This window comes from Symphalangus syndactylus, chromosome 5 (genome assembly GCF_028878055.3).
Source record: "Symphalangus syndactylus isolate Jambi chromosome 5, NHGRI_mSymSyn1-v2.1_pri, whole genome shotgun sequence".
In the NCBI taxonomy this organism is placed as follows: Eukaryota; Metazoa; Chordata; class Mammalia; order Primates; family Hylobatidae; genus Symphalangus; species Symphalangus syndactylus.
In genome coordinates, this window is record NC_072427.2 from 95,319,043 (window position 1) to 95,346,603 (window position 27,561).

A 27,561-nucleotide genomic window follows, 5' to 3' on the forward strand; every position below is an offset into this window, starting at 1 on the left:
AAACACCTATTTGCATTGTACATTCACTAAAGTCAGAGGGAGAATTGGGGCTGCTCCCACAAAAGGGCATGTGATTCTCTAAATAAAGAGCTTTAATGCATTTTATATTTAAACCATAAGGCCATGGGCTCAAACCCAAACTGAGATGGGCTCTGCTTCTTAAGTACTATTCTGGAAAGGCATTGAAATATTTATCCATCTATCTGGGTTCTGTGTTTCTAAAGCAGTTCCTTTCCTTGTACTACACTCCAGAGTGGGCCTGTTTGCAAATCCCCTTTAACTGGAGAGTGGCTGCCCTTCAGAAGCAAAAGGAGTCCTTTAGGAAAGTCATTGTCTATGAAACTTATTCAATGAGAACTAGGAAGAACAGCCTTTTTTAATTTAAATGCATGCAATTCAAAGATTGTCTACTCTGTGCACTGACTGGGTCAAATTCTCACTTTCACTGCTCCATCTCTATGTGGCCTTGGGCAAGTTGTCTAACCTCTTTAAGCCTTAGGGGATAATTGTTCCTAACTTAATTGCATTAGCAAAAGGATTAAATGAGATAATGCACAGAAAGCCCTTGCCACAATGTCTGAAGCTCAGAATAGCTCCGTAAATGTTAAGGACCTCTGCTATTTGTCCACTAAAATTTGCTCAGTTGTATTTACCCTATTAGCATAAATAAGGCTTTTGCTTTTGAGGAATCAGTTCCACAGCTTTCTCTGTCCTCATGGACTAGCAACACTTAATGGATTCCTAGTGACGAACCAACCCAGTTTCTTAAACCCCCAAACCTGTCAAAACCCAGCATAACCCAAATCTAATGCATTCATAGGCTGCTGTTCTGCTATCCAGTCTCTTCCTGGTATGATAAACTATTTTCTTGACCAACAAAGCCAATAGTATATACACTTATATATTAGTTTAAAAAACAGAAAAGTACCACATTTACTTTTGAAAATCCAAAACTTTGTCTCAAAGGGGAATTCAGTTTATTTTCAGAAATACTGAATCTCCTTCCCTTTTGTTCATAGCAAAATAAACAGACCACCAGGAGAGAGGATTCTTGTTTTATAGGTTGCTATAGAGGAGTTATGTGAGGTATACATACTCAGGGCTTCAACATTTAAAATTTTTAAAGATCAGTAAAGAGAGGATGCTTTTTTCTAGAGAAGTTTTTATTTTTAGGTTCTGTAGGGGGAAAAGCTATGTGATAAGTTTCAGATGATCCAGCATTTTCTAGATATTTATCCCACACTTAATTTTTTTAGATCCAGATATTTCAAGCTTAGTAAAAACCAAGGAAGTATTAACTTTTGTTGTATCCATTCTCTATAATTGAAGAACCAATGGGCTTTTATGCTTCCGTATAACTTCCTACTTTGTATCCAAATTTCCTAATTTTACTCATAAGCACTCTAAAACACTTTAAAGATGACAAGTTAACAGAACAACATTCTGGCTAAAGAAGTTTTTCTCTTGCTGCTTTACCTTAAGGCAGTATCATGTCTTCACTACAGGAATGTCTTTTGGGGAGAGTGTGATTAATTAAACCTGTGTTTACCATGATCAGAAAAGAGCATCATACACAACGGTGAAAATAAAGCTTACATATAACATTATTTCCTCCTCATTCCCAGTAACAGAGGGGTTAACCTGAAGTCTTAATCCATTTCCACTCTGATTGGGAAAGGTGGGGGATGGGGAAATCATTTCGGTAGCAAAATGAAAATTGCTAGCCTGGATATGCCTGAGGCAAAAAGAAAAGAAATGAATTCTCTTGTGAGCGTGATTAGTGAGGGGAAAGGAATATCTACATCTTGCACTTCATTTCATGTCGTCGTTCAATTTGCCGGTGTTAAATAATGACCTCCAGGGCAGTGGGTGAACTGGGAGAAGGGGGTGCGCAGGTCTCCTAGAGTGAGTTCACTGTGCGCGGTGTCTGGGCACTGCGTGTCCATCATTCAGCTCAGTCAGGACCTGACTCAATTTGACAGCTCAGCTCCCAGGTGTAGAGGTTTGCAGACTAAAAGTGGAGCCCCCACTGGCATATTTGGTAAAGTTTTCTTCTTTCCTCCTTAGAAGTCCACTTCATTATTTGGTGTCTTTGGTTAAAGAGAAGGCTAAACAAAATGATTTCTATTTTAGAAACTTTACTATTTCTGCATTAAGGAAAAAGACTTGATCTAGAATATTTTTCTCTAAAACATGAGATGCTTCCTAAACCGAGAAGTTGACAGTTACAGAACTTCCTAAAACAGAATACTTTTGAAAAAATCTTAAAGCCCACATTTATATAAATATTTGCTGCAGGCCCCTTTTGAGAACTTACCTAAAAGTGCTGTATCAACCAATAATACATTTTAAATTCTCCTCAAAATGGGTATCTTCACATGCATTTGAATTGTTAAGATAACTAGAAAAGAAAAAAATTGGAGTGTGCTATACAGTTACTCAAGATTAGTGCACTAATTGGTCAGTGGTTCAACTAGAAATGACCTATAATTTATTTTTTGGCTCATTTGTGGTAATATTTTGGTGATCGTCTGTTTCTTTGCTCTGGCTGTTTTCAAAACAACCTACTCTGCAAAAATATGTGATAACATTTTTCAAGTGTTGTTTGTTTCTAATAATTTTTGGATGATCTCTGAATATAGCTTTCATTGCACGTATAAATATAAATTAAAAATTAGCTATCAAGTCATATCTATTTTCAGATGTTTTAGTTTAATTTTATTTAAAAAATCTTTCCACTCTTTCTCTCTACCTTTCAAAAAGATAACTCTACAGAAATAGCACCATTTTTTAATTCAAAAATTCTAGCAAAATTTACCTTACCTTTTAGAATATAGGTTTAAATGGTAGTATTTTTCTAAGCAAGTCCAAAACAATCATATAAAAAAAGTTTAAATCTCACTTAACTATTGTTTGAGAGGTAGACGATGATGTTTTATGAGAAGTCTCCACAAAAAATGTTTACTATTCCATTTCAATGTATTATCCATAAAAATGGTATCATTTATTGAATATCAATTGTATAATATTAATAATATAACCTGAAAATATGTAACCATTACAATACAGATCTTAGCAGTTTCATGAAATTTAGAAAATGTAATTATGTAATTAGAGAATAGGATTATTACTTCTATTGTTGCTTTTTCCAGCTATTTTTTTATTTCAGACTACAACATGAAATTGTAAAGTTTTTGTAGACTATGGCAATTTCATGACCCCACAAAAAAGCAGGATAGTGATAGTCTTAGCCAACTGTTTCTTATAAAAGTCTGTTTTCCAAATTTGAAGATAACAGGATTTATATGAAAGTATTTGCCATCTTATCTGAGTGCCTATAGAATACTCTAAGGCTGATATTTGGCAATTTATTATTTAATTGACAAATGTAGATATCTCAGCACTTCCTTCACAGATCAAGACCTTGTAAGCAAGACTAAGATCAAGGTCTTACTCTGGATTCTTGAGTAGACTTTCTATGTCCCAAAACAAATAGGTGATTCGGCACCCAAAATTTAGCTAAAGCTTCTATATTCCCTTTCTAAGGAATTCTGCTATGTTTATGGGAAATTTCTCTATAGTCTATATGGGATCATAAATAGGAAAAATTTTATTTTAGTAAAAAAGTCACAAATTTGAGGTAGTAACAGTTGTAATAATAATAATGAACCTTATCTGTTTATTGCATAGGAATTAAACTATGTCGTACATCCATATTATTTTTTAAACTATTATTTTGTAATATTATACATAGTGAAACTTCACTAATTTGGTGGGCATGGAGTAAACAGAATTAATGAAAGAGCTGAATTTTAATATTTTTAATGATTATAATAATGAATTATTTTGGATAACACTGAGTAACCGTGTGTCTATTCTCAATCACCATGTAAATTATAGAATACGATAGCGATGTGTCTGTGATTTTCTAGAAGATGCAGAATCTCAGAGTTACTTTTATGTGTATACTTGTTTTAAATCATATCTCCTTGAATCTGCTTTTTAAAATAGGCAATACTTATGTGAAATTAGAGAAACCCTATGTGAAATGGAAAGTCCTTAAAATATCCTATCTCTAGTTGATTCTGGGTCCTCTTTTTCCTTCCTGGCCCCTTCCCACTCGAAACCCAAGTTCACTCTAGCCATATGCTGACATGGGTAAGCACCAGACCCGGGCCGATTTCCCACAATTCCAAGTGGCATTTGCATAAATGTTCCTGGAAGTGGAAAGCCCACCTTGTCCAAGCCTCTTGTTTTGTGGATGAGGAGGCTGAGGCTGGGGCAAAGTAAGTAACTGACTTGCTCACATGGCTAGTAACGAACTTCCTACAGGTTCCTCTACCTTATGAGATAGTGAGTACTCCTGCACTCAAATATATTGGGGTTCATGTTAATTGCGTGAATGAATCCAGTCATCAATAACTCTAAAACTTAAATTTCGAATTTGGAATCAGAGTGAATGATTACCTAGCTATCATTTGAAGATAATATGTGTGTGTGTGAATCTCATATATACCTTTATATAGAATATATATGTATTTATGTCTTTATAATATATATTAATGTCTTTACTCCAAGTATCCAAGAATTAGTTGTCCACGTAGAAATTTGCCGTTTCAGCCAGCTTTGGGGAATTTTCCTTTGCCTGTCCTGTACCCACCATTGTCCACGTTTAAGGTCTAACATAGACCTACCTACTGCTCTACCAGCTCACTAAGGATCGTCTTATCAAGCTGGTCTGCAGTTAATCCCCTACCCTCCTCCCTTCAGGAACCAATTAAAATGACTCCGTTATTTTTGAACACAAAAGTTGCATAAGGAAAAACTACTTTCTATTTCATAATTCTCCTAGTGAAAGAGTAAATTATAAACACAAAGAATCCAAATAAACGATTCTGTTTGGGAAAGAGCATTTGCTGTGGGGATAGCATGTGGGACATGAGGAACAGGACCCCTGCTTTTAATTCATACATTCATTGATTTCTTTTTTACTCAACTTAGAAAAATCATGGGCCGGGTGCCATGGCTCACACCTGTAATCCCAGCACTTTGGGAGGCCGAGGCGGGCGGATCACGAGGTCAGGAGATCGAGACCATCCTGGTCTAACTCGGTGAAACCTCATCTCTACTAAAAATACAAAAAATTAGCCAGGCGTGGTGGCGGGCGCCTGTGGTCCCAGCTACTAGGGAGGCTGAGGCAGGAGAATGGTGTGAACCCAGGAGGCGGAGCTTGCAGTGAGCGGAGATCGTGCCACTGCACTCCAGCCTGGGCAAGAAAGCGAGACTCCATCTCAAAAAAAAAAAAAAAAAAAAATCATGTCAAGTTTCGAATTCATTGTGGTGGAAATAGCTTTAAATATATTAACTAAAATGCCTCAAATAAAGCAGATTACAAAAGAAAGCAGACCCAAGAAGTATTAGCAACTTTATAGACTCTGCATCTGTCATCCACCAGGAAATCTTATTGGTGTGATGTTCACCAATTAGGGAACTGAAAGCCATGGACAAGTCCCTAAACTCCCCTCCCTGGAGCGCAATTTTCAGATGCTCCACTTGGATACTTTCCCACAATGCTTAGCTGAAGGATATCACTCAAAGAGAAGACTGGTTTCATGTGGAGAGTGACTTCTCAGTGTATCTCTTAAAACATAACCTCTGTCTGTAGCTGATGGAACCAAAGAGAATGTGGAGAAGGGCCCACACCCTTTCCAGGGTCCACACATCGGCCCTTAACCTCTGCCTTCAACCCATAGGACTAACAGATAGAAACTGGTATTATTATTATTATTATTATTATTATTATTATTTTAATTAATTTATTTATTTTTGAGACGGAGCTGGCTCTGTCCCCCAGGTTGGAGTGCAGTGACGCCATCTCAGCTCGCTGCAACCTCCGCCTTCCGAGTTCAAGCGATTCTCCCGCCTTAGCCTCTCGAGCAGCTGGGACTACAGGCACACGCCGCCACCACGCCCAGCTACTTTTTGTTATTTTCAGTACAGACGGAGTTTCACCACGTTGGCCAGGCTGGTCTCGAACTCTTGACCTCATGATCTGCCCGCCTCTGCCTCCCAAAGTGCTGGGATTACAGGCATGAGCCACTGTGACCAGCCAGAAACTGGTATCTTTGCCCAAAAGAGACACTTGGACCTTCAGGGGTTCCCAGCAGTCCCTTAAGAACCAATGCAGGAAAGTAGGGGCAGTGGTTTCTGTTCTGAACCTCTCCTCACATTCCTGCGCCTTGGTTATTTCTTCTGATGAGGATGGATTCCATAGCTTAGACCATTAGACCAGTAGCTGCCTCTCTGAATTGATCTATTACTGTGTTTTAACTGGTAGATTGCTAGCAAACTGAAACATTGATGGTTTTTTGAAAAATTTATATGCTATATTTCAAAATAAACCTGTTTATAGGAATTCCTATTTGAGAGTGAGTATCGTTTAACCAATTGGAAATTCTATTTTAAAATCATGGCCTATTAAAAAGAGAACCTCTAATTTCTGATCCATAATGCTTATATTTAAAAATACATCAGGTGTGTTTCATAGGGAACTGGTTTTGCTGGAAAGAAAGGGACAGGAGATGCTTTTGTAATATTGTGTCCGAGCTCAAGGAAACCAAAGCACTGTTTTATAGGCTGAGGCATGCATGACTGGTGAATGTTAAGTGGAAATGAACAATGCATGAGATTAACTTGTGGCTATCCATGGCTGTAAAAATGCATTAGTGGTGTTGTCAGTGGTTAGTAGGCCTTTGCAACTCAGTCATTGCTGCTGAGTATGTGTGTTCTTCCACCTTTGAGTCAGTCAAGTCATGCTGTAATAAAAATTCTGAACTTTGCTTCAGGACAGCTCAGAGGGAAAACATGAGTCAAGGAAGATGCACTATTTAGTGGTCCTCACTAACAGCAGTTTAAAAACAGCTCACTCAAGCACTAGCAGACTAGTAGCAAAATTGCTATCCAGGGTGAATTGTGTTTTGAGTGGTTCCTGTAGAACTGTACCGTGCAATATGGTAGCCACTAGCCACAAATGAGTATCGACCATTTGCAATGTGGCTAAACCAAATTGAGATGCGCTATAAATGTAAAATACACACAGACTTTCGAAGACATAGTACAGAAACAAAAGAAAAATGTAAAATAGCTCATTAATAATTTTCATATTGATTACATGTTCAAATGACAATGTTTTCAATAGATTGGGTTAAATAAAACATATTAAAATGTATTTTGCCCATTACTTTTTTAATGTGGCTACTAGAAAATCTTAAATTATGTGTATGACTCTCATTATATTTCTATTGGATGTGCTGCTCTAGAATAAGAATGTCCACATCGTTTTTGTTTGTTTTTTGTAGAGGTAGGGTCTTGCTGTGTTGCCTAGGCTGGTCTCAGACTCCTGTGCTCAAGCAAGTCATCCAGCCTTGGCCTTCCAAAGCACTGGAGTTAGAAGCTTGAGCCTCTGAACTCAGCCTGTCCTAATGGTTTAAAGGCAACTTGTCAGGATCTAATAAGGAAATTTGACTGGTAATATAATGTTTTGACCATCTTGCAAGCTGCTGGCTACAACTGGGCACTCTGTAGGCAAACTGCATGGGCTTAGAATGAGTGGGCCGATTACTAAATCTTAAGTGTCCTCATCTGTAAAGTGAAGGGAGTAATGATGGACCACTCACTGCTCAAGAATTAAATGGGATAATGTATGTAAAGCAGCTCCTTGTGAGGCCTGATAGAAGATGTACTGGTGACTTCCATTACCATACTTGTCTTGGTCAGCTCAGGCTGCTATAACAAAATACCACAGACTGGGTGGCTTAAACAGCAGACATGTATTTCCTCACAGCTCTGGAGGTTGGGAAGTCTGAGATCAGGGTACCAGCATGATTGGGTTCGGTGGAGGGAGGGAGAGAGAGAGAGAGAAAGAGAGAGAGAGAGAGATCAATCTGGTATTTTCTTATAAGAGCATTAATCCCATCATGAGGACCCCAGCCTCACAACCTCATCTTAATCTAATCACCTCCTACATATCTTACTCATAGCAGCACATGGAGGATTAGGGCTTCAACGTGAATTTTGGAGGGATACAAACATTCAGGCCGTAACAACAGCTTAAAAAGTCCAATCGCCACCGGGCTTGGTAGCTCACACCTGTAATCTCAACACTTTATGAGGCCGAGGTGGGCAGATCACTTGAGGTCAGAAGTTCGAGACCAGCGTGGACAACATGATGAAACCCCATCTTTACAAAAAATACAAAAAGTACCTGGGCATGGTGGCATGTGCCAGTAGTCCCAACTACTCAGGAGGCTGAGGCAGGAGAATCACTTGAACTCAGGAGGCTGAGGCAGGAGAATCACTTGAACCCAGGAGGTGGAGGTTGCAGTGAGCGGAGATCACGCCACTGCACTCCAGCCTGGGTGACAGGTGAGACTCTGTCTAAAAAAAAAAATAAAAAGTTCTATCTGAGATACTGGATCCTCCAACTCTGAGTGCAGACCTTGAACCAGCAGCAGTGGCAACACCGGGAGCTTACGGGAAACCAAAAATCTCAGGCTTCTTCCCAGACCTGCTGAGGCAGAATCTGTGGTTAACCAGACTTGCAGGGGCTCAGGTACACATTCACTTTCTGCAGTGCTGCCTAGGGAATTTAAAGGTGAGTAAAACACAGCCTCGCTGGCAAGGTGTTCACAATCCACTGGTGCATTTGTGTGGGAATGACAGTGAATCTAGAGAGATGAAGACAATTATCTGGTGGGCTGTTAGGAGGCTCAATAAAAAACACCCCTGCTCTCCAGTGATCCACAATCAACAGTGAGATGACAAAGGAGTCAAGCAGATGGAGATAAAAATACCAGCTTTGTCACTGATAGAACTTTTGGAGAGCATGGCTTAGGTATGTGGCTTCCTGCCACTGAGCTCCAGAAATAGGGAGACTCACTCACCAATACCCAAGCAGTGTCTCCCCAAAAGAATGAGAGGGAAAGAGCATGCCCAGAGTACTTGCTTTCTTATTGCTGTCAAACGAGCAAATTGCCAAGCTTAGCAGCTTAAACAAATTTAGCCGACAGTTCTGCAGGTCAGAAATCTGGTGGTGCTGTACTAGATTCTCTGCTCAGAGCTTCATAAAGCCAAAAATCCAGGGGTTGGCTAACCTGAGCCCTTACTTGAAGGCTTTAGGGAGAAATTCACCTCCAGGCTCATGCAGGTGGTTGGCAGAATGCAATTCCATGGGTCTGTAGCATGGTGGCCCTCATTTCCTTGCTGGCTGTCAATCAGGGGTCATCCTCAGCATCTAGAGACTGCTCTCTAGTTCTTGCAAGTGCCTGCTCTGTCTTCCAGCTGCAATGCTGACTTCACTTCCGCCCCAGCCTGAGAAAACACTGTGTTTGTGATGGTCTCCTGTGATTAGATTAGGGCTACCAGGAAAATCTCTCTGTTGAGTGAGTCAAAGCCAACTGATCAGTAACCTTAATTACATATGCAAAAAAACCTCTTTTTTCCATGTAACATAACCAGAGCATGACAGCTCATCATATTCCCAGCCCCAAGGATTAGGGTGGAAAGTTTGAGGGGTTCATTTTATGCTTCTGCCTTCTACAACTGGTTTCTGCTTCCAACGCTACTAATTAGATAATTCAATCTTTTATGGTGGAGGAGGAATGAGGGTGTAAAAAGAGGTCAAGAGTTTTACACTAAGGAATGTTTTTCCACATAGAAACCTGAAGCCAGGGAAGGGGTGGTTCCACCACTTCCTCTCACCCGCCCCACCACCCAATATATTTAAATAGCTATAACCCAAAATACATTATAATTCAAGTCACACAGGAGATGTGGAAATGACGATGAAGCATGTGATTGGTCTTTGAGAGGCAATTTCACCTGAGGCAAAAGGATCTGCCCCCCTCCAAGATGAGGATAGGAAGGGTGGCTCTTAATCCCGCAGAACTGTGCTAAAGACCTTGCATTGAATTCTAGATGCCCAGGAGAACACAGTCAGCAGAACTATGGTGCAGGGGACTAATCTGGAAGTACTATATACAATTAGCAGGAACCTCCTTTTTCGGAGATCTTTGTAAGAAATCTTCAGAGAGGTAATGAGAACTTGAACCAGAATGATGTCAATAGGAATTGAAAGGTGGGGGCCGAATTGTTATCAACCAAAGAAATCAAAAAGAGATCTTGGCAACAGACTGGATGAGGGCAAAGATCAATCCATGGATCCAAGTCTGGAAACTGGGAGAATGATGGTGCAGTGGGGAAAACAAGAGGAAGACCTGGGTTGAAGTGGAAACTGATGAATTTTATTTTCAGTAAAATACATGTGGCAAACACCAATTTTCTCAGGTTGCTTCCATCTTACACACATGCACACATATACATACACAAACACCTCTCAACACTGGTCTTTCCCTCCTCCTGCTACCTCACCAGTTTCCCTCCCTCCTCTAACAAGTTTCATTCTCTCCTTCCCTACATCCCATTCGCTTTCTACTCTCTGCTTCATTTCTGCTGCTGCCACTCAACTGAAGCTCCTTTGGCAAAGGTTACATGGCACTCTCTGTAGACAAATCCAGTGGAATATTTTCAGTCCTTGTTTTCATGGCCCCTTTGTGGCCTTTGGGACATGGTTTTCCTCCAAAGCTGGCATTTTCCTTTATTCTTTTCTTTTTTTTTTTTTATGAGATGGAGTCTCATCCTGTCTCCTAGGCTGGAGTGCAATGGCGCAATCTTGGCTCACTGCAACCTCCGCCTCCTGGGTGCTAGTGATTCTCCTGCCTCAGCCTCCCGAATAGCTGGGATTACAGGTGCCCACCACCATGTCTGGCTAATTTTTGTATTTTTAGTAGAGACAGGGTTTTATCATGTTGGTCAGGCTGGTCTTGAACTCCTGACCTTAGGTGATCCACCTGCCTTGGCCTCCCAAAGTGCTGGGATTACAGGCGTGAGCCACCATGCCCGGCTGCGTTTTCCTTTACTCCTATTACTTATTCTCTCCTCTTTCTTTTCCTAGCTCCATCTCCTTGGTTGCTCCCTCTTCTGCTCACCCTGGAATGTTGATAATCCCAGAACCTGTGAATGGTCTCTTCTCACTGGAAACAGTCTCTGAAACTACCATAGATAGTTTGATTGTACCCTAGATACAATCTGAAACTACAATAGATATTCTAAGGATGTTCAGCTTGTTATTTCTACATGAAACCTCTCCCCAGAATTCTTGTTTTCCCCATCAACACCTCCTATTCTGTTCTGGGCATCCAAAGCTCAAAGAGATGTCATGATGTCTCTCTCCAAACCCACTGTTTCTGGTCTTCTCTACTACTATTAAAGGACAGATGCTGGGGAGACTCCTCCCCCTCCCTCACCTCAATCCCCTCTTCCATCTCCATTGCTTCTACCTTAATCCAGATCCTCATGACCCCTTGTCTGACAACTGCAGTAGCTCCCCACTCCTCATCTCTACCCCCTCCAACTCACCGAGCTGTTGCTGACAGACTTATTTTTCTAATATATATATTAATTTTGTTATTTCCCAGTTTGGCTTTGACAGATCAATTTTCCCACATGTTGAAGTTCACATTTCCTCAGGTTGCATGTGCTTCCAATGACCTATTTATGTCCATGTATTTGTGAACTGCTGCACTCCCTCCCCCACTCCCCAACCTGGTCTCAAACCTATGCCCCAACTGTACTGGAACTGACACACTGATGTGTTGCATAAACTCACGCCCTTACTCATGATGCTTATTCAACCCAGAGCACCATCTCCCCACCCCACCGTCACCTCCCTAAATCCCTCCTCTAGCTCTTTGAACCACCTAAAAATCTACCCATCCTCCAAAAGTCAAATCAAAAATCACCTCTGCTAGGAAGGAAGTCTTTCCTGAGCCCACCAGGGGCTGCTGGCCCCTCTTCCTCTTATATTCCCTCCCACCAGTTCCTGGGACCCTGGACATGTGTCCACCAACAGCCATGACACTTCTTTACTCTCATCTGTTTGGCGTTTGTCATCAGTGAGCCTAGCACCTTGCCTGGAACAGAGGAAGCGTTCAAGGAATGCTGAAGGCAGGTGAATCAAATACCTTGTATCTAGGAAAGTCCTAAAGATGCCCTTTTGAACTAGTGGAGGTGGGAAAAGACTAAAACACCATTTTATATTATTATCAATGTAAAAGCTTCTCAGCCAAATGGACCTTGGCTTTCTCCTCAAACTCTGTGGATGACAGAAATGACATTAAAATCTGACTCCTAAAGATATGAGGTTTGCATGGTGAAGAATTTCCAAGATATTTTCTGATCTAGACCCTGAGACAGGGGAGGATAAAAGTGAAAGATGAGATCAGAGTTAATTTTTTAGAACTCTACCAAGGATAGCCACAAAAATAAATAATCAGTATCAAAAAAGAACATAGTTTACCATGCATGTGGACCTATATGTAGGGGTGTGTGTGTGTGTGTGTGTGTGTGTAGGTCAAGAGTGATGTGAATTTGGGCAAGTTTCCTGAACTCTCCAAGGGTGAGGCTTCTTATCTGTAAAATGGGGGTAGCAATGATGTTCTTGTAAGGATTAAATCAGGCAAAGTATATAAAAGCACTTCACCCAGTGCCTGGCATATACTTACATTCAATGGGGGATGTAGGGAAGAGAGAGAGAGAGAGAGCGCGCGCGAGCATGTGGGCTAGCACACTGGAGGATGAGCTACCAGATTCATTGTTCACTGTCTTAAACACACACAACCTCTCCTCTCTTGCAGTTTGGGTTCTGGCATCTTTAACAGTTTCATGGGCAAATCATTTCAAACCTCTACAGGTGCTACTTCACCTGGGCAGCAGTTTCTCACCCCCATCCCTTCCCCCTCCCCAATTTAACCACATTTGCTGTGTTCTCAAGGCTGCTGATACACGACAAACTAAGAAAGTTTTTAATAGTTACCAGTCATAGTTTTCAAAATCCACTCATTTTTGCCCTTGTTTTTGGGTTTAAAAAATCCTGACTTTTCCCTCAGAATTGCTCAACTATTAGGTGTGTAGATGAACTTGTGTTTTCTTGCTCTCCTACTCCAATTTCTTAGACTCAGACGTGGAAAAGCTTCTCTGGGTCTCAAGAGATAATTTCCAGGGTGTGTGGTTCCGCTGGGTGTGCTGTCTGGTCAGTCTTACCGTTGTGGATTCCACACCCCCACCCCACTGCCCCAACACCTATTAAAGCTGAGCTGACGTAACTTCAGGATACATTTGTTATTTCTTACCTTATCATTCACAATTAGTGCAAATGATTATTTCTCTGCTTTGCTCTTTAAAAAGAAAAGTCTTCATGGAGTCATTTTATCTACTTGTAAACCACAATCTCGGTTTTTTTTTTCTTTTGGATGCTCCTTCGAGACTATACATATTTAATTCCTTTAATATTTCATCATAGAGCAGTCCTTCAGAATCTCTTTAGTTGTTCCTTTTACTTTGGCAAAAATATAAGACCAAAGAGGCTGCAAATCTTGTTTTCCTGCCTATTTAAACAGCATCTAGAAATCTGAAATAATTGTCTCCTTTCTTATTTTAAAAGTTTTATTTAAAAAAAAACAGCATACTAAATGTTGTGGCATGGAGTTGAAAGCTTTAGGTCTGCAGCATTTGAAATGCTCAAATCCTGTCTTTGAAGAACAGTATTTCCTCTTTGTGACTCAGTGCTGTTATCAATATGCAAGGCTGAGAGTAATTTCAAATTCACAACATTATATGTAGATATTCAAAGGAAAGAAAAAGAGCTTCATGTGACTTTGCTTAATGGGTTTACCTATAGTTGTAAATGTGTACAGTAAGTGATACATATTTGGGAATTATCACATAACAATTACTTCTAATAATAATTGATAATATAATCTATTAGAACTTGTGAGAGGTTTCGATGTAAATAATTTGCCTGCCTAGCAGAGAGAAGGGAAGGAGAGTAAGCAGGGGAAAATGTTTCTAAAATGTCCTATCATTGGAAGTAAATGATCATAAATGTTTTTGCATTAAGTTAGGGTTTGGTTTTAATTTTACCTTGAATTCTAATGTTCCTACACCTTCCAAATATATTTTAAATCTTCATTAAATCACATTTTAATCACACACAGAGCTTAAAAGAGGTGATTCTACGACAGATATTCAGTATTAGCTAGTGAAGGAGAACATTGGTTGAAGGTACCTAAAACCACGTGCATAAGGAATTTTATCTCTTATTTGGTGATTTACTATTTTAAGTCATTTTTGTGTCAAAGCTATAAAAATCTCCAGTGCTAAAAAGTGTGAGAAGAAATGAGCTAGCAAAAAAAAAAAAAAAAGTCGGAGGAAAGTTAATTTTTAAACTTGCATTACTTTTATTTTCCTACTTTCTGTTATTTCAGAATGCATACTTGGAATGAATCCTTCTAGAGACGTCCACGGTATGTTAAATTCCAAGTTATACTTTTAAATAAAATACACACCTTCATATATGTGTATATGATTTTATATTTATGTATCTCTATGCATAACTTGTGATATCATTTAACCAAATAATTAAGGCTGTTTCTGCTGATTCAATATACTTAAAAGCAGTTCTCCATATTGTAAATGTTACACCATATAAAATATTTCAATGAAAGCTTAAATGATACCCTCAGTTCTACAGCGTTTACCATAGGTGCATTCTGCTGCTATTAAATGCCTCTATACAACTCTCTAAAAACACAATAGAGCTTGGCTTCTCTCACAGCTCAGCTTATTACCTGTGTTATAGCAGTGGTATGCAAGGTTTTTATGAGAGTCAAATGTTTACTAAGCATTCCTAAATTTTATAAAGATTAATTTTAAAATGTCCTCAGCTTGCCACTTGTGAGGTACACAATGGGTTTATGAAGTGAAAGTGAAATAATCACACATTAACCATAGCATCCCACAGAAACATTCAGATGGAGGAAGGATGTAATGGAAGAACTAAGGGCTCTCCTCTCCCCCCTCATGGTAATTAGATTTGAAAAGTGAAGTAATCTCAAAGCCACTTCAGCAGAAAAAAAAGTTTAAATTCCAATGTTCAAAACTGGATAGTGTGTATGGCAGGTGATTTGTACATACATGTTACTCTTCATCAAAATTGTTTTCCATCCCTGTGACATCAATACAAACTGCAGCTATTTGGTTCCAAACCATAGCAAGATACATTCTACTTTTTAAAATGTAAATGGTGATTTAAAATAGAAATAATTCTTTTAGACGTATTGCATTTTTACAAATGTAATTTTGGAAATATATTGCTCGCAAAGGGTAATTTTAAGAGAATTGTTGAGATTCTAATCCCATCTTTATGCATATTTTGGGGAGGTTTTTGAAAGAGCAAAAATGTAAAAGATTTAGTTATCTTCTGAGACCACCTACAGTTATTTATCTAAAGTTGTAGAAGAAAAACGTCAATAAACTGTTACTGTTTTCCAATGAAATTTTCTTCCAACTAACCAAGTAGTACTTTTTAAATCCACTGCGGAAATTTACATTTCATTCCTGTTGTAAGCCTTTTTCAATTCTCTTCCCTCTCTCCCCGCAACAAAATTTGGAAAAATCTGTCACGTAGCATCCGCCCGACGTATCGCTTCGTTGTATTTTTTTAAAATTTTGCATTATGACAAAAGTAAATTCTAGCATTACTCCAGGGAAACACTGGGAATGAACCTGGTAATGTTTCCTTTCCTTTCTCCCTTAGGCAAAGGAAGGGGAATTCTGTATTGTCGCTAAAATGAGCGCTCTTGGTGGAAAGGAATTCCTCACTTCGTACACGCTGTGGCTGTCCTTGAAAGTGCAGGCTCTGTAAAATGCCCGGCCGACTAAGGGGTTCCCTGTCCCCCGAGCCCCTGCCTCTTTCCATTCATTTTAGATCCTCAGTACGGAAGGGCAGAGGTTGGTCTGTTTCTTGTTTTCAAGAGCGCACCGCGCTGCGCAGTTAACAGCCTGCGCCGCTCCCGGGAAACCCAAATGTCCCGCGATCCCATCGAGTCAAGGAGCAAAAGCTGTGATTGCTATCAGCTTTTTGTCGGGCTTCAAACTCGGGATTTATCGGTTGAAACTCCTAGCTGAGCAGCTCCCACGACGCTGCGTCTGAAGGCTAAACTCGTCGCATGCAAGGCTGGGACCAACTTTCCTTACTCGATAAGGGAACTTGACTCCCTCCTGGGAGACCGCAGCCCCCTCGCAGGGTTTAGCGTTTTAGGCAAGCGGCCTGAGACCCAGAGGAGCCTCCCTGGACCTTTCCGAGGGGCAAATCACCCGAGTGTGCTATTTCCCCTGGAGTCAAAGCCTACTTTTGGAGCCGCCACACCCTCGTGCTCCCTCCCGCATCTCGAGGGTCCTGGGGGATGCACTTGGGGTTGGTCCCAGGAGCCCTGGGTGGGATCTCGGGGAAACGCATTGGAGACCAGGCGAAAAGGTTTCCCTTGCCCAGAACTTGCCTCTAGAGCGGGCCGCGTCCGAACCCGCAGGCAAAGACGCTGCGGCCCCTGCGGGCGGGCAGGCGCGCGCGATGCACTCTGCTCAGGGACAGAGTTAGAAAGTGGACGTTTGGCGGGGGCGTTTACAACTGGAATTAAGCTTTAAAAATCATTTTAAAAGAAAAACGTAGTAAGTTTTCTTTCCGAGACCCCAAGTCCATTAAAACAAAACTGAACTCGGGTGCTGGGAGTGCCCAGGGGGAGCGGAGGCCGGAGGGGGTTGAGGGCGCGGGCCGCCCGCCTTAGTCCCGGAAGCCCGGGCTCCTGAAGCACAGACAGCCAAGAGCGGGCCGAGTCAGGCCCCAGGAACAGGAGCTTCGGGAAGAGACCCCGACCAGGCCGCACAGCGGGGAGTCCCGGTCCGAGGGTCCCCACCTGGCCGGCTGCGACTCTATATTGGAACCTCGGAAACGCGCCGTAGCCGTTCCAGCTCAAGTGGGCTCTGGGGCGGCTTCCTGTCTTTTCTCCTCGAACTCTAGTTCTTCCCGGGCGACCCGAAGGCCACGAGGCGGGCCGCACAGCCCCGCGCCGTCGGGGGCGTTCCGGGAGCACCGGGGGCCGCGCGCGGCGTCCAGGGAGGGCGGCTGCTGCCCCCTGGCGTCCGCCAGAGACCGCGGCGCGTCCCGACAGCTCCGCGCAGTCCCGGCCCGCCCGGGGAAAGGCCTCCACGCCAGCCAACCCCGGCCCCCTCCTGCGTCCGGGCCCGCGGCAACGCCCGGGGAGTCCCTGCGCGGCAGCGGCCACAGCACCCTAGCCCTGGGGGAGGGAGGAGCGGGCGTGAGGGGCCCCGTGAGGTCGGAGAGGGACCCCCGCGCGGGGGAGCTTGAGGGGCTCCGCGGGGACCGCAAAGCTGCCCGCGGTGGAGCGGGGCCGGGATCCGGGGACTGGGTTGCAGCCCCGGGGTGGATGAGAGGCCCTGGGAGGTGCAGGGCCCGGCAAGGAGGGCGTGGAGGGACTCGTGGGGACGGGAGCAGCCTCCGCGGGGAGGGAGCCCCGCCGGGTGGGGTCGGAGTTGGCCGCGCACGCCGGGCCGGGGGCGGGGCCCTCCGAGCTCTGCGAAAATGCCCGCAGCGCCGCGGAGACCGGCGCAGGGGGAAGCGGCCGCCCGCACGCGAAGCCTGGGTGGGTTCTGCACCTGGGGCCGCTCGCTCGCGCGCGCGCGCGCGCGGGGGCGGGAAAAGGAGCGGGGGCCGCTTCCGGGGAGCTGGAAGGGAGACGCGGGGCCCGGGCGGGCTGTCCGGCTGCTGCTGGGGCCGGCGCTACGAGGCCCGGAAGCAAGCCGCGCGGCTGCTTTCAACTTTCCTTCCAGCCGCGCGTTCTTAGGGTCTTTCCTGACTGAGAAACTCCTCGCGGGCCGCTGGCGCACGCAGCAAGAGTGAGGCGCGCGGAGGGATCGAGCCGCGGCCCAGGCGCAGCGGTAAAAAACACCCATTACAGCAACCGACCCGAGGGAAGACGCTGAGAGCAAACGGCACGCTCGGACGCCGTCCGGCCTCATGCAGGGAATCAGCACCGCTTCGCCGCAGCTGCCAGCCGGACGGTGCACGAGCGCGGAGCGGCTCCCCGGGGCCCCGCGGCCGAATGGCACCCCCGCCCTGGAAGCAGAGGCCTGACCCTGGGCGGCCGCGCAGGATCTGGGGCCGTCCGCGGGCTGAAGCCCCGGTTCGGGAGCCTCGTGGCCGCCACTGCGCCTGCCTGCAGCGGGTCGCGGCACGCCGACCGGGTCCTCCTCGGGCCGGCGGGGCCTGCTTTCTTTTCCCAGGTCTCCGGACCGTGGCCATTCGCGGAGCCGCACAAGCCTGCGTGTGGCTGCGGAACGGGGTCCGCACGCGGGCGGGGCCCCGGGCCAGCATGCAGGCGTGGATGCGGGGGCGCGGGGATGGCCTCCGACTCCCCGCCGGGGTTGCGTACAGTAGCGCGCGGCGCGGCGGCGGGGGCGCGCGGGCCAATTCCAGGAGCCGGCGGCGGCGAGCCGCGCCCTGGCTGATACCGGAAAGGCCTGTGATTGGCCGCCACCGCCCCTATGCAAACGAGCTGAGGGAATGGAATTCCTCCGGCCGGGCTTACAGTAAAAGCACGTTCATTTCCAGGCACTCTCATTCATAGAGCCAGCGGGCGCGGGCGGGACGGGCGCCCCGCGGCCGGACCCAGCCAGGGCACCACGCTGCCCGGCCCAGCGCCGCCAGGCACTTCTTCCCGGGGCTCCTAGGGACGCCAGAAGGAAGTCAACCTCTGCTGCTTCTCCTTGGCCTGCGTTGGACCTTCCTTTTTTTGTTTTTTGTTTTTCTCCTTTCTTTTGAATTAACTGGCTTCTTGGCTGGATGTTTTCAACTTCTTTCCTGGCTGCGAACTTTTCCCCGATTATTTTCCTTTTACAACAGCGGGAGAAAGTGCGCTGTGGTCCGAGGCGAGCCTTGAAGTTGCGTGTGCGTGGTAGTGTGCGTGGCAGGGTGTGAGTGCGTGTGTAACCCGAGCCGCCCGATCTGTTTCGATCTGCGCCGCGGAGCCCTCCCTCAAGGTCCGCTCCACCTGCTGCGGTTACGCGGCGCTCGTGGGTGTTCGTGCCTCGGAGCAGCTAACCGGCGGGTGCTGGGCGACGGTGGAGGAGTATCGTCTCGCTGCTGCCCGAGTCGGGGCTGAGTCACCCAGCTGATGTAGACAGTGGCTGCCTTCCGAAGAGTGCGTGTTTGCGTGTGTGTGACTCTGCGGCTGCTCAACTCCCACCAAACCACAGGACCAGCCACAAACTTAACCAACATCCCCAAACCCGAGTTCACAGATGTGGGAGAGCTGTAGTACCCTGAGTGTCATCGACTGGGCCTTCTTCTTATGATTGTTATTTTAAGATTAGCTGAAGATCTTTGAAACGCTGAATTTTCTGCACTGAGCGTTTTGACAGAATTCATTGAGAGAACAGAGAACATGACAAGTACTTCTAGCTCAGCACTGCTGCAACTACTGAAGCTGATTTTCAAGGCTACTTAAAAAAATCTGCAGCGTACATTAATGGATTTCTGTTGTGTTTAAATTCTCCACAGATTGTATTGTAAATATTTTATGAAGTAGAGCATATGTATATATTTATATATACGTGCACATACATTAGTAGCACGACCTTTGGAAGTCGCAGCTCTTGCTTTTCGGGACTGAAGCCAGTTTTGCATGATAAAAGTGGCCTTGTTACGGGAGATAATTGTGTTCTGTTGGGACTTTAGACAAAACTCACCTGCAAAAAAACTGACAGGCATTAACTACTGGAACTTCCAAATAATGTGTTTGCTGGTCGTTTTACACTTCGCATAAATATTTTAGGAAGTGTATGAGAATTTTGCCTTCAGGAACTTTTGTAACAGACAAAGACAGAACTTAACCTCTGCAAGCAAGATTCGAAGAAGATAGTCTCCACTTTTTAATGCACTAAGCAATCGGTTGCTAGGAGCCCATCCTGGGTCGGAGGCCGATCGGCAGAACCAGAACTTTTTCCCCTCCTGGACTGTTAGTGACTTAGTTTCCTTCCTCCCTTAACCACCCCCCCCCCCCCGCCCCGCCGCAGTAATAAAGGCCCCTGAACGTGTATGTTGGTCTCCCGGGAGCTGCTAGCTGAAGATCCGCGCCCCTGTCGCCGTCTGGTAGGAGCTGTTTGCAGGGTCCTAACTCAATCGGCTTGTTGTGATGCGTATCCCCGTAGATGCCAGCACGAGCCGCCGCTTCACGCCGCCTTCCACCGCGCTGAGCCCAGGCAAGATGAGCGAGGCGTTGCCGCTGGGCGCCCCGGACGCCGGCGCTGCCCTGGCCGGCAAGCTGAGGAGCGGCGACCGCAGCATGGTGGAGGTGCTGGCCGACCACCCGGGCGAGCTGGTGCGCACCGACAGCCCCAACTTTCTCTGCTCCGTGCTGCCTACGCACTGGCGCTGCAACAAGACCCTGCCCATCGCTTTCAAGGTACTGGCCCGGAGAGGGTGGTGGGAGGACAGGCGGAGGCCGGCGAGGCCGGGGGAGATCCGCGAGGGCAGCGGCCAGGCGGGCGGGGCCGGATTCTGGAAAGGGGCCCCGGCAGCCCCGGGTCGGTCTTCCTAGCTTGGGATGCGGGGGATGCTGTGTTGCCGTGGCGACCCTCGGGAGGCACTCGTCTCAGCTTTCTGGGGCGACCTCCCAGGAGGGCTGAAAGCATCAGGGTGTCCCCAAAGACATCCGCTGGGAGCCGGTAGGGACCTCCCTGGCAGGGGCCTTAGCTTTGATACAAAGTGGGAAAAGTTATAACCCAGCCGGGCAGAGACAGCCCGTTTGCTAACTTACTGCTGCCCCTACCGCTGGATTAACACCCAAACCATTTTGTCTTCCTTAGATGAAAGGATCAGGAAATAAAATAGTAAGACTTTTCTGCTTTCAAGTCAGTGAAAAGAAACTAACAAGGGAAACTGTCAGGGATTTTTTTCCCCTTCTCTAGCCGCCCTATAGGAATTAGCATGTCCAAAGTCCACAGCGGGCGTAGTTAAGTCTGCAAAAGTTTTCTGAAGAGTTCTCTGAGCTTTTTAGCCTGCTCCTGCCAGAAGCCGCAAGTATCGAATCCTGTTTCTTTTCCCGGAACCGTTCTGAATGCTATCATCAGCTCACCTAGATTAAGCCCGGGGTAGCGAAAGGTGACGAGGCTGTTTTCGGAGAGCCCGGGGTCCCAGCGGCCCGCTTTCCTGCTGGAGGAGGGGACGGCGCGTAGCTGGAGACTTCAGCGCGGCGGCTCCAAAGATCTCCCTTCACTTTTCACCCCTGATCATCCCCAAAGCTTTGAGCTGCCTTTAAAAACCTTGGCCTTCAACAGGGGTATGAACACAACCCCAGGCGTTTCTAAACAATCACCCTACTACCCTAGCAGCAAGCAGTAGGAATTTAATTTCTGCAGTGGAGATTCTGTTTTGTCTTTGGTGGGTTTGAAAAGATGCAACTAAGTAAAATCAGTGCGGGTCATTTCCTGTTCATTTAAAGGGCTAATCAAGGCAGGTGGTTCCAAGTGTAAAGATAAGCTACCTAAAAAAAAATGTTTAATTGGCCCCTTTAAGGGGAGATTAATTTAATATAAGCTTTTCATAGTTCCAGGCCTCAGCTGGGTCTTGATCTTATTACGACGACTAATATTCACTTTTTAAAAAAGTATTGTTGGGGTTATTTTTAAGCTTTATACAGTTTCCACACTTAGATTGTGATTTCTAAAAAAAACGAAATTTGCAGTTGGCTGTGTCTATAGATTCGCCTCTTTTTCCACTCACTTCTAAAAGCAGTTTTTTGTTTTGTTTTGTTTTTTAGTGGGGGTGGAAATGAGAAGGAACGTGGCGGCTTGCTTGACTCTTTTTTCCCTCCCTCCGTTTACTTAGATTTGGGTTTGGGAGACCATTTTACTTTTAAATCATTCTAACCCTTTGCATAAATGGACTCAGCGGTGACTCTTTAGGGCACCCGCATTGAGAGGGGACCCAACAGGGTTGGGCCATGGGGTCACTATCAGATAAAGAGCAGAGGCAAGAGGGGCTGATAACCACCAAAGGCCATTAAAACCTGGCTGCCCCAATGCACTAGGGCTCTAAGAGATTTGTGGCTTCCTTTGGGGGGAAAATCAGGGTCTCTTCTGAACTCCCTCCTCTGCCAGGGAACCCACACTCAAATATATTAAAAGACTAAATGATTAACAAATAATCTTCAGGAATTGGAGCAGTTCAGAGTCTCAAGCCGTTATATGAAAGTATTTTTCTTCTAAAAAATGAAAAATTATACGTATTGCTTTTATGAGCTGTCAGAATTCTTGCTAGCAGAAACCATAATAACCATAGAGTTTCCTTTTTAAAATGACTTTTGGTAATTCACTTAAAAACAATTAATTTGTTTTATTGGGTGATAATCTATAGGCTACTAAAAATCAAAATACAGATCTCTTGAAAAAAAGTTCAAGCAGGTCCCCTGAGAACATTTAGGGGAAAGGAAAGGACAGCAGAGAAATCAGACCATTTGATTATTATCTGTCACCACCCCAATCCTCATAAAAAGAGGCTTCTTCCTCGAGGAGACCAGCTCACTTCATAACTAGAAGAGTAGACAAAATATTCAGTGAGACAGCAAATGTGAAGGGATAAAATGTTAGGGATAAAAGCAAGCAAAACATCAAAACCTGCTTACATCCCGGGCTCATTTACTGTGTGTCCCTGTCTTCACTCTATCCGCCCACCCAACCACCTCCCAAGCAGCTTCAACAGAAATTATTACCTTAAAATTTAGGTCTTAGATAAGCCGCAGGCAATCTCCCTAGGAAGTTAACCAGTAAATAATTATTATATTCCCCATGATAAAGAGAAGCAAATGTGAAACAATGATAAGGCCTGATGATATTGATGAAAAGATCATTGAAGGGCTTCTTAGGAGTCTCCTGAAGTTCTCTAGGTAAATCCTCTACATCAGTCTTCTGAACTAAAGAGAGATTTAAAATTATGAATTTTCTTTAAAATAGATTACAATAACCCTACTTGCTTATTTTGAGCCCCAACCTGTTCCCCTACTCCTTCCCTCCCATGGAACACCTTTATTTTTTACAGTATGAGAGATACATGTTTTTTTACTACTAAGAAAACCTTAAGTTTGCTGTGTGTTTTGTTGTATTTACAGAAGTAGCCTAAAAAGCTGTTTTGATGGCTTAGGATGTATTTGGTAATACCATGGTATTACAGCTTGTTGAGGCCCTGGTACACCAGAGTCCAAAGACGTAAACATGCCTTCAGCAGGGAAGTTCAGAGGTCTTGGATTCTGATGGTAATCTTCTTTTCATAAAAAGGAAATAAGTAATATTTTTGTCGGCAAGATCACGGTCCCTAGCTATGCTTTAAATATCATCTCAGCTGAATTCTATGTTCCACTCCACAGCCTTCTTTGCAACACTAGAAGGTTAACGGATTTGAAGTAAATGAATTGTAACTATAATTTCAACCTAATGAGAATTGGTTTAAAATGCCAGTTTGAACTGTGAACAGGCTAGCCAAGAACAGTATTGGGAGGTCTATGTAATATAGAAGAGAGTTGATATTTGGCCCAACTTCCTGATACTTTAAAAACAGAGAAGTAAAACAAAATATGAGATATCTTTGGCCAGCAAGTCCCTTCTTGCCTGTTTGGTCTGTGTTAAAATGTAAATGTTTGTGTTTCCTTACCTATTGTTTATAGCTTTTCATTCTAGTTGTTTCTTTTTTCTGTTTGAAGTTAGATATTTTTACATTCTCTCCATATTGCCCATCAGTGACAAAACCTGTATCAAATTAGCACGCATGTTAGTTTTAAATTTAAAAAAAAACTTTTTTAACCTGGCTTAAGTGTGCTTGTTAACAATTGGACAATATACAGTATTAATGAATTGCCCTGGATTTAATAGTTCCCCTTTACCCACCTCCCACCACAAAAAAAAAAAAAAAAAAAATCCCTCAGAGATCAATACAAGGCCAAGTAAATGATATGTAGGTGCCCAAATATGGTTGATTCTGCTGCATTAAAAAAAAAAAGAGAGAGGAGTGGGAGTTAAACTTCTAATTTTTTTCTTCTTAAATTCCAACATCAACAACCTTTTCTTATTTAGCCTCCATGATAATTTTATGCTATGTTTGTTTAGACTTGGCGAAGGTCTCATGAATTTGCCAAATTACAAATGAGGATAGTATTGGAAAGATGAGAGAGGCACAGGCTTGGAGCACTGTGAGGGGAACAGCAGTAGGAGGCAGATAATTCAGAATACATTCCTGTAGTTATAAAAGATGATTTATTTATTTTCACCTTTTTACAGATCCAGACCCAACAACGAGTTACTCAGCTTGAAACTCACGTAGTTGAGGCAGTCTCTGTATACCTGCTGAATGTTGAGTTACAATAGAGAAGCCTGGGTTACCACAGGGAGAGGAGGATGAGGAAGTAAAAATATGTGTTCAAAAAGGGCATTTCAACACTGTGAGCTAACTTTACAACGGGAAGTGAAAATCATGAAAAAAAGGGGAAAATTTGTTGTAAGAGACTAAAAAGAGCAAAATAAAGCAAGCCCATTTTTCGGGAATAGAAAAAAAACAGTAACAATAACCAAATAACTGATCAGGGAGATTTATTTCAGTGATATCTTTTTAAAACAAAAAGGGAATTGTCGTATCACTGCTCTTAATTAAATGGCAACAAACACACTTATAATGGGAACTAAATAGCTAATTAGAGGGTGCTTGGGGAATAAATAGCAGAGTTTTAAAATCTCCTATATGGAAAACATGTCCAACAATTGGAATGAAAGGATTAAAAAGAGAGATAAAAGGCCCAGACCTTGTTTGGCAGTGCAAGTTGGATAAAATAGAGGAAAATGCCTCCCTGCTTCTATGAGACTAGATTATCCTGGTGTAGTCTTAGGGTTGGAAGTGTGTTCATCTCTCATAGTGAGTTAGTTCATGTTCTGTGCCACAAGGACTGAAGCAGTTCTAATGAATAAAAACAATAGATAGTCATCTGGAGGCCACAGGGAAAGGGTGATGGCTAGGCAGATCATGAAAATGGGAATCTTGAGAAACATGACTTCAATATCATACAAGTGAGTCCATGGTTGCCTTTTTTACATATAGAAAAAGAGGCCCGAAAATATATACTACAAAAAAATTATGTAGCAGTTATTAAGGTAAAAATTGGGAAGTAGGAGGCAGAGGAAGGAGTGATAACAGTAGATTAAGGAATGCTTTACTGTTACCAATTCAAAAACAGCAACCAAAAATGATGATGTAATTGGAATGAGTAATATAAATGTCACTACTGACTTTACTGTAAAGAATGTCAGAAATGATCAGAATAGATACAGCTTGGGGCATTTCGATTTGAAATTGTATGACTGCTTTGAAAAATAGAAACAATGGAAATACAGCCAATAAGAAATGTCTAGACCAAGAAAATAGTTTCTAGAAGGCCTAAATGGTAGCCAAGAAATTGATACTATTGTACAAAGTATCTTTAGGTCATGCTTTTCAGAGTATTTTACTTTGAAATTCATTTTCTTAATTACCTGAGTATAAAAAACATTTATCTACCAGTTTTCTCCAATAGCCCTGATAAGACTTCATACTTACTCAGTTACATTAAATAAATTCCTGGTCAAGATCAGCTGGGCTAGCAGAAAACCTCAGGCATCTGTGAGGACACGAGTTTACACACCTTGGGACTCACAGATATAAAAATGCAACCCAATTCCATCCCCAAATTGAGGGGAGTGCATAGAAGTGAATGACCCATCTTTCTGAGGTCTGTTGATTTTGTAATTAGTAAACGAAGGGTGCATTTCTGATTTTTTTTTTTCTTGTGTGCTAGAATTCATTGCTAGTAAAACTTAAGATAATAGCAGCGAGTAGGAGGTATCAAAGATGAACTGTAGAGGGACAGTTTAAGTTACTTAAGAATCGTCAGCAAGATGAAATCTACTTTTAGCAGAAATAAGGTTTTTTTGTGTTTTTTTGTTTTGTTTTGTTTTCCGGAAGTAAAGTCTGCGCCCTGTTCAGCCTGTTAGTGGAGGTCTGAGCAAGTAAAAGATGGGTTAGATTATAAACTTAACAAACACAGGATGTTCTGTTTCTCAAATGGGAGGAATTAAGAAGAGACGATTGTATTCAGGAGACGGCATAGCTACTCAAAATCCTTGATATCTTGCTCTGGTTAGTCTTGTTCCAGCTGTGCTATGTGACCTAATATGGCTTTATTAGGTAAATTTAGTATATGTGTCATTATTTGAAAATTTACATATAGTTGTACATAACGTATTAGGCTGGTGCAAATGTAATTGCGGTTTTTGGAATTAAAAATTGCAAACACTGCAATTACTTTTGCACCAACCTAAAATATAATAAAGTGTCTTTATAACTTTTCTGTTGTTTTGCTTAAGTTATCATTGCTATTCCTCTGCAACCTAAAAAAAAATCATTGAATATACATTTAATTTTAGAATAATCACTACACAAATGCCCTAAAAGTGTATGTATAACATTCCTGATGTCTGCATTTGTCCTTTGACTGGTGTTTAGGTGGTGGCCCTGGGGGATGTTCCAGATGGCACTCTGGTCACTGTGATGGCCGGCAATGATGAAAACTACTCAGCTGAGCTGAGAAATGCTACCGCAGCCATGAAGAACCAGGTTGCAAGATTTAATGACCTCAGGTTTGTCGGTCGAAGTGGAAGAGGTACGTTATCTGTCAAAACTATGCTTGAAACACGTTTCATGGCAACAAACCCGTATTTCAAAATTCTAGTGATTTCTGTGATGAAATCCCTAGAAACTCGGTCTATCTTAACGTTCTTATTGCTATGTCAAGCTCTTAAAAATATTTATTTAAAGTTTAATATTTTTAGCAGAATCTCTATATTATTGCTTTGTGTTACTGAGTTGATTTAAGACTGATTTGGAACATGCAACGTAGGAATTGTGAATTTCAAAGAAACCCCTGAGATTTTTACTAAAATGCAAAAAATATGAAACTTACCTTAATGGAAACTAGGATTATACAATTACAATGAGGATTCTCCCTTGGATAACAATACAAAAGCTGTTTAATGGAAACTGTTGACTTATGATCTGTGGGCTGTGAAAAGTGACAGAGTTTCGAATGACCACTTCTAATAATTTTAGGGATTTCTAGTGTATGATGTTGAAACATGGTTTCAAGCAAGCTTACCTTTTTAGAAAAAGACGTGAAGAAATAATGTTAGTACCATTGATGGCAGTATGATCTTCCTGCTGTATTTCTTTTCAATGCCTTATTTAGGAGGAGGGGTTTGGCCTGGTTAACATTTTAGATACTAATAATATTAGAGACTGGATTATCCAAGAAATTGTTGCATTAGTTCAGCTCCATGTGTGGTTTTATTTTTCCTTGCCTTTAACCCATTATCAAAGCATTAGAGCAGAAATAGGAATCTTGGCTTATTGTAATTTTTTCTGGTTTCCAATTATTTTCAAGTGTTATGTTTTCTTTACGTTGTAAGAACCAAATCATATTTTATAAACAGCAACAAGTACTAAAAGTTTAGTTGAAG

The 27,561-nt window shown here is 43.2% G+C and overlaps 1 protein-coding gene across 11 annotated transcripts in view; it reads left to right on the plus strand.

Annotated features, from left to right (window-relative positions):
• The window catches only part of RUNX1 (RUNX family transcription factor 1), a 1,096,070-nt gene that overhangs the window by 975,747 nt on the left and 92,762 nt on the right, over positions 1 to 27,561 (plus strand). For 7 of the 11 annotated variants that reach the window (XM_055279612.2, XM_055279615.2, XM_055279616.2 and 4 more), the window contains 3 exons: positions 14,382 to 14,420; positions 20,182 to 20,435; positions 26,552 to 26,708. In XM_055279612.2, the coding sequence (XP_055135587.1) occupies positions 14,382 to 14,420; positions 20,182 to 20,435; positions 26,552 to 26,708 (450 nt within the window). Of the gene's footprint in view, positions 1 to 14,381; positions 14,421 to 18,564; positions 20,436 to 26,551; positions 26,709 to 27,561 lie in introns of those variants that run through there. The other 4 variants (XM_063639290.1, XM_063639294.1, XM_063639291.1 and 1 more) reach the window with 2 other exon arrangements.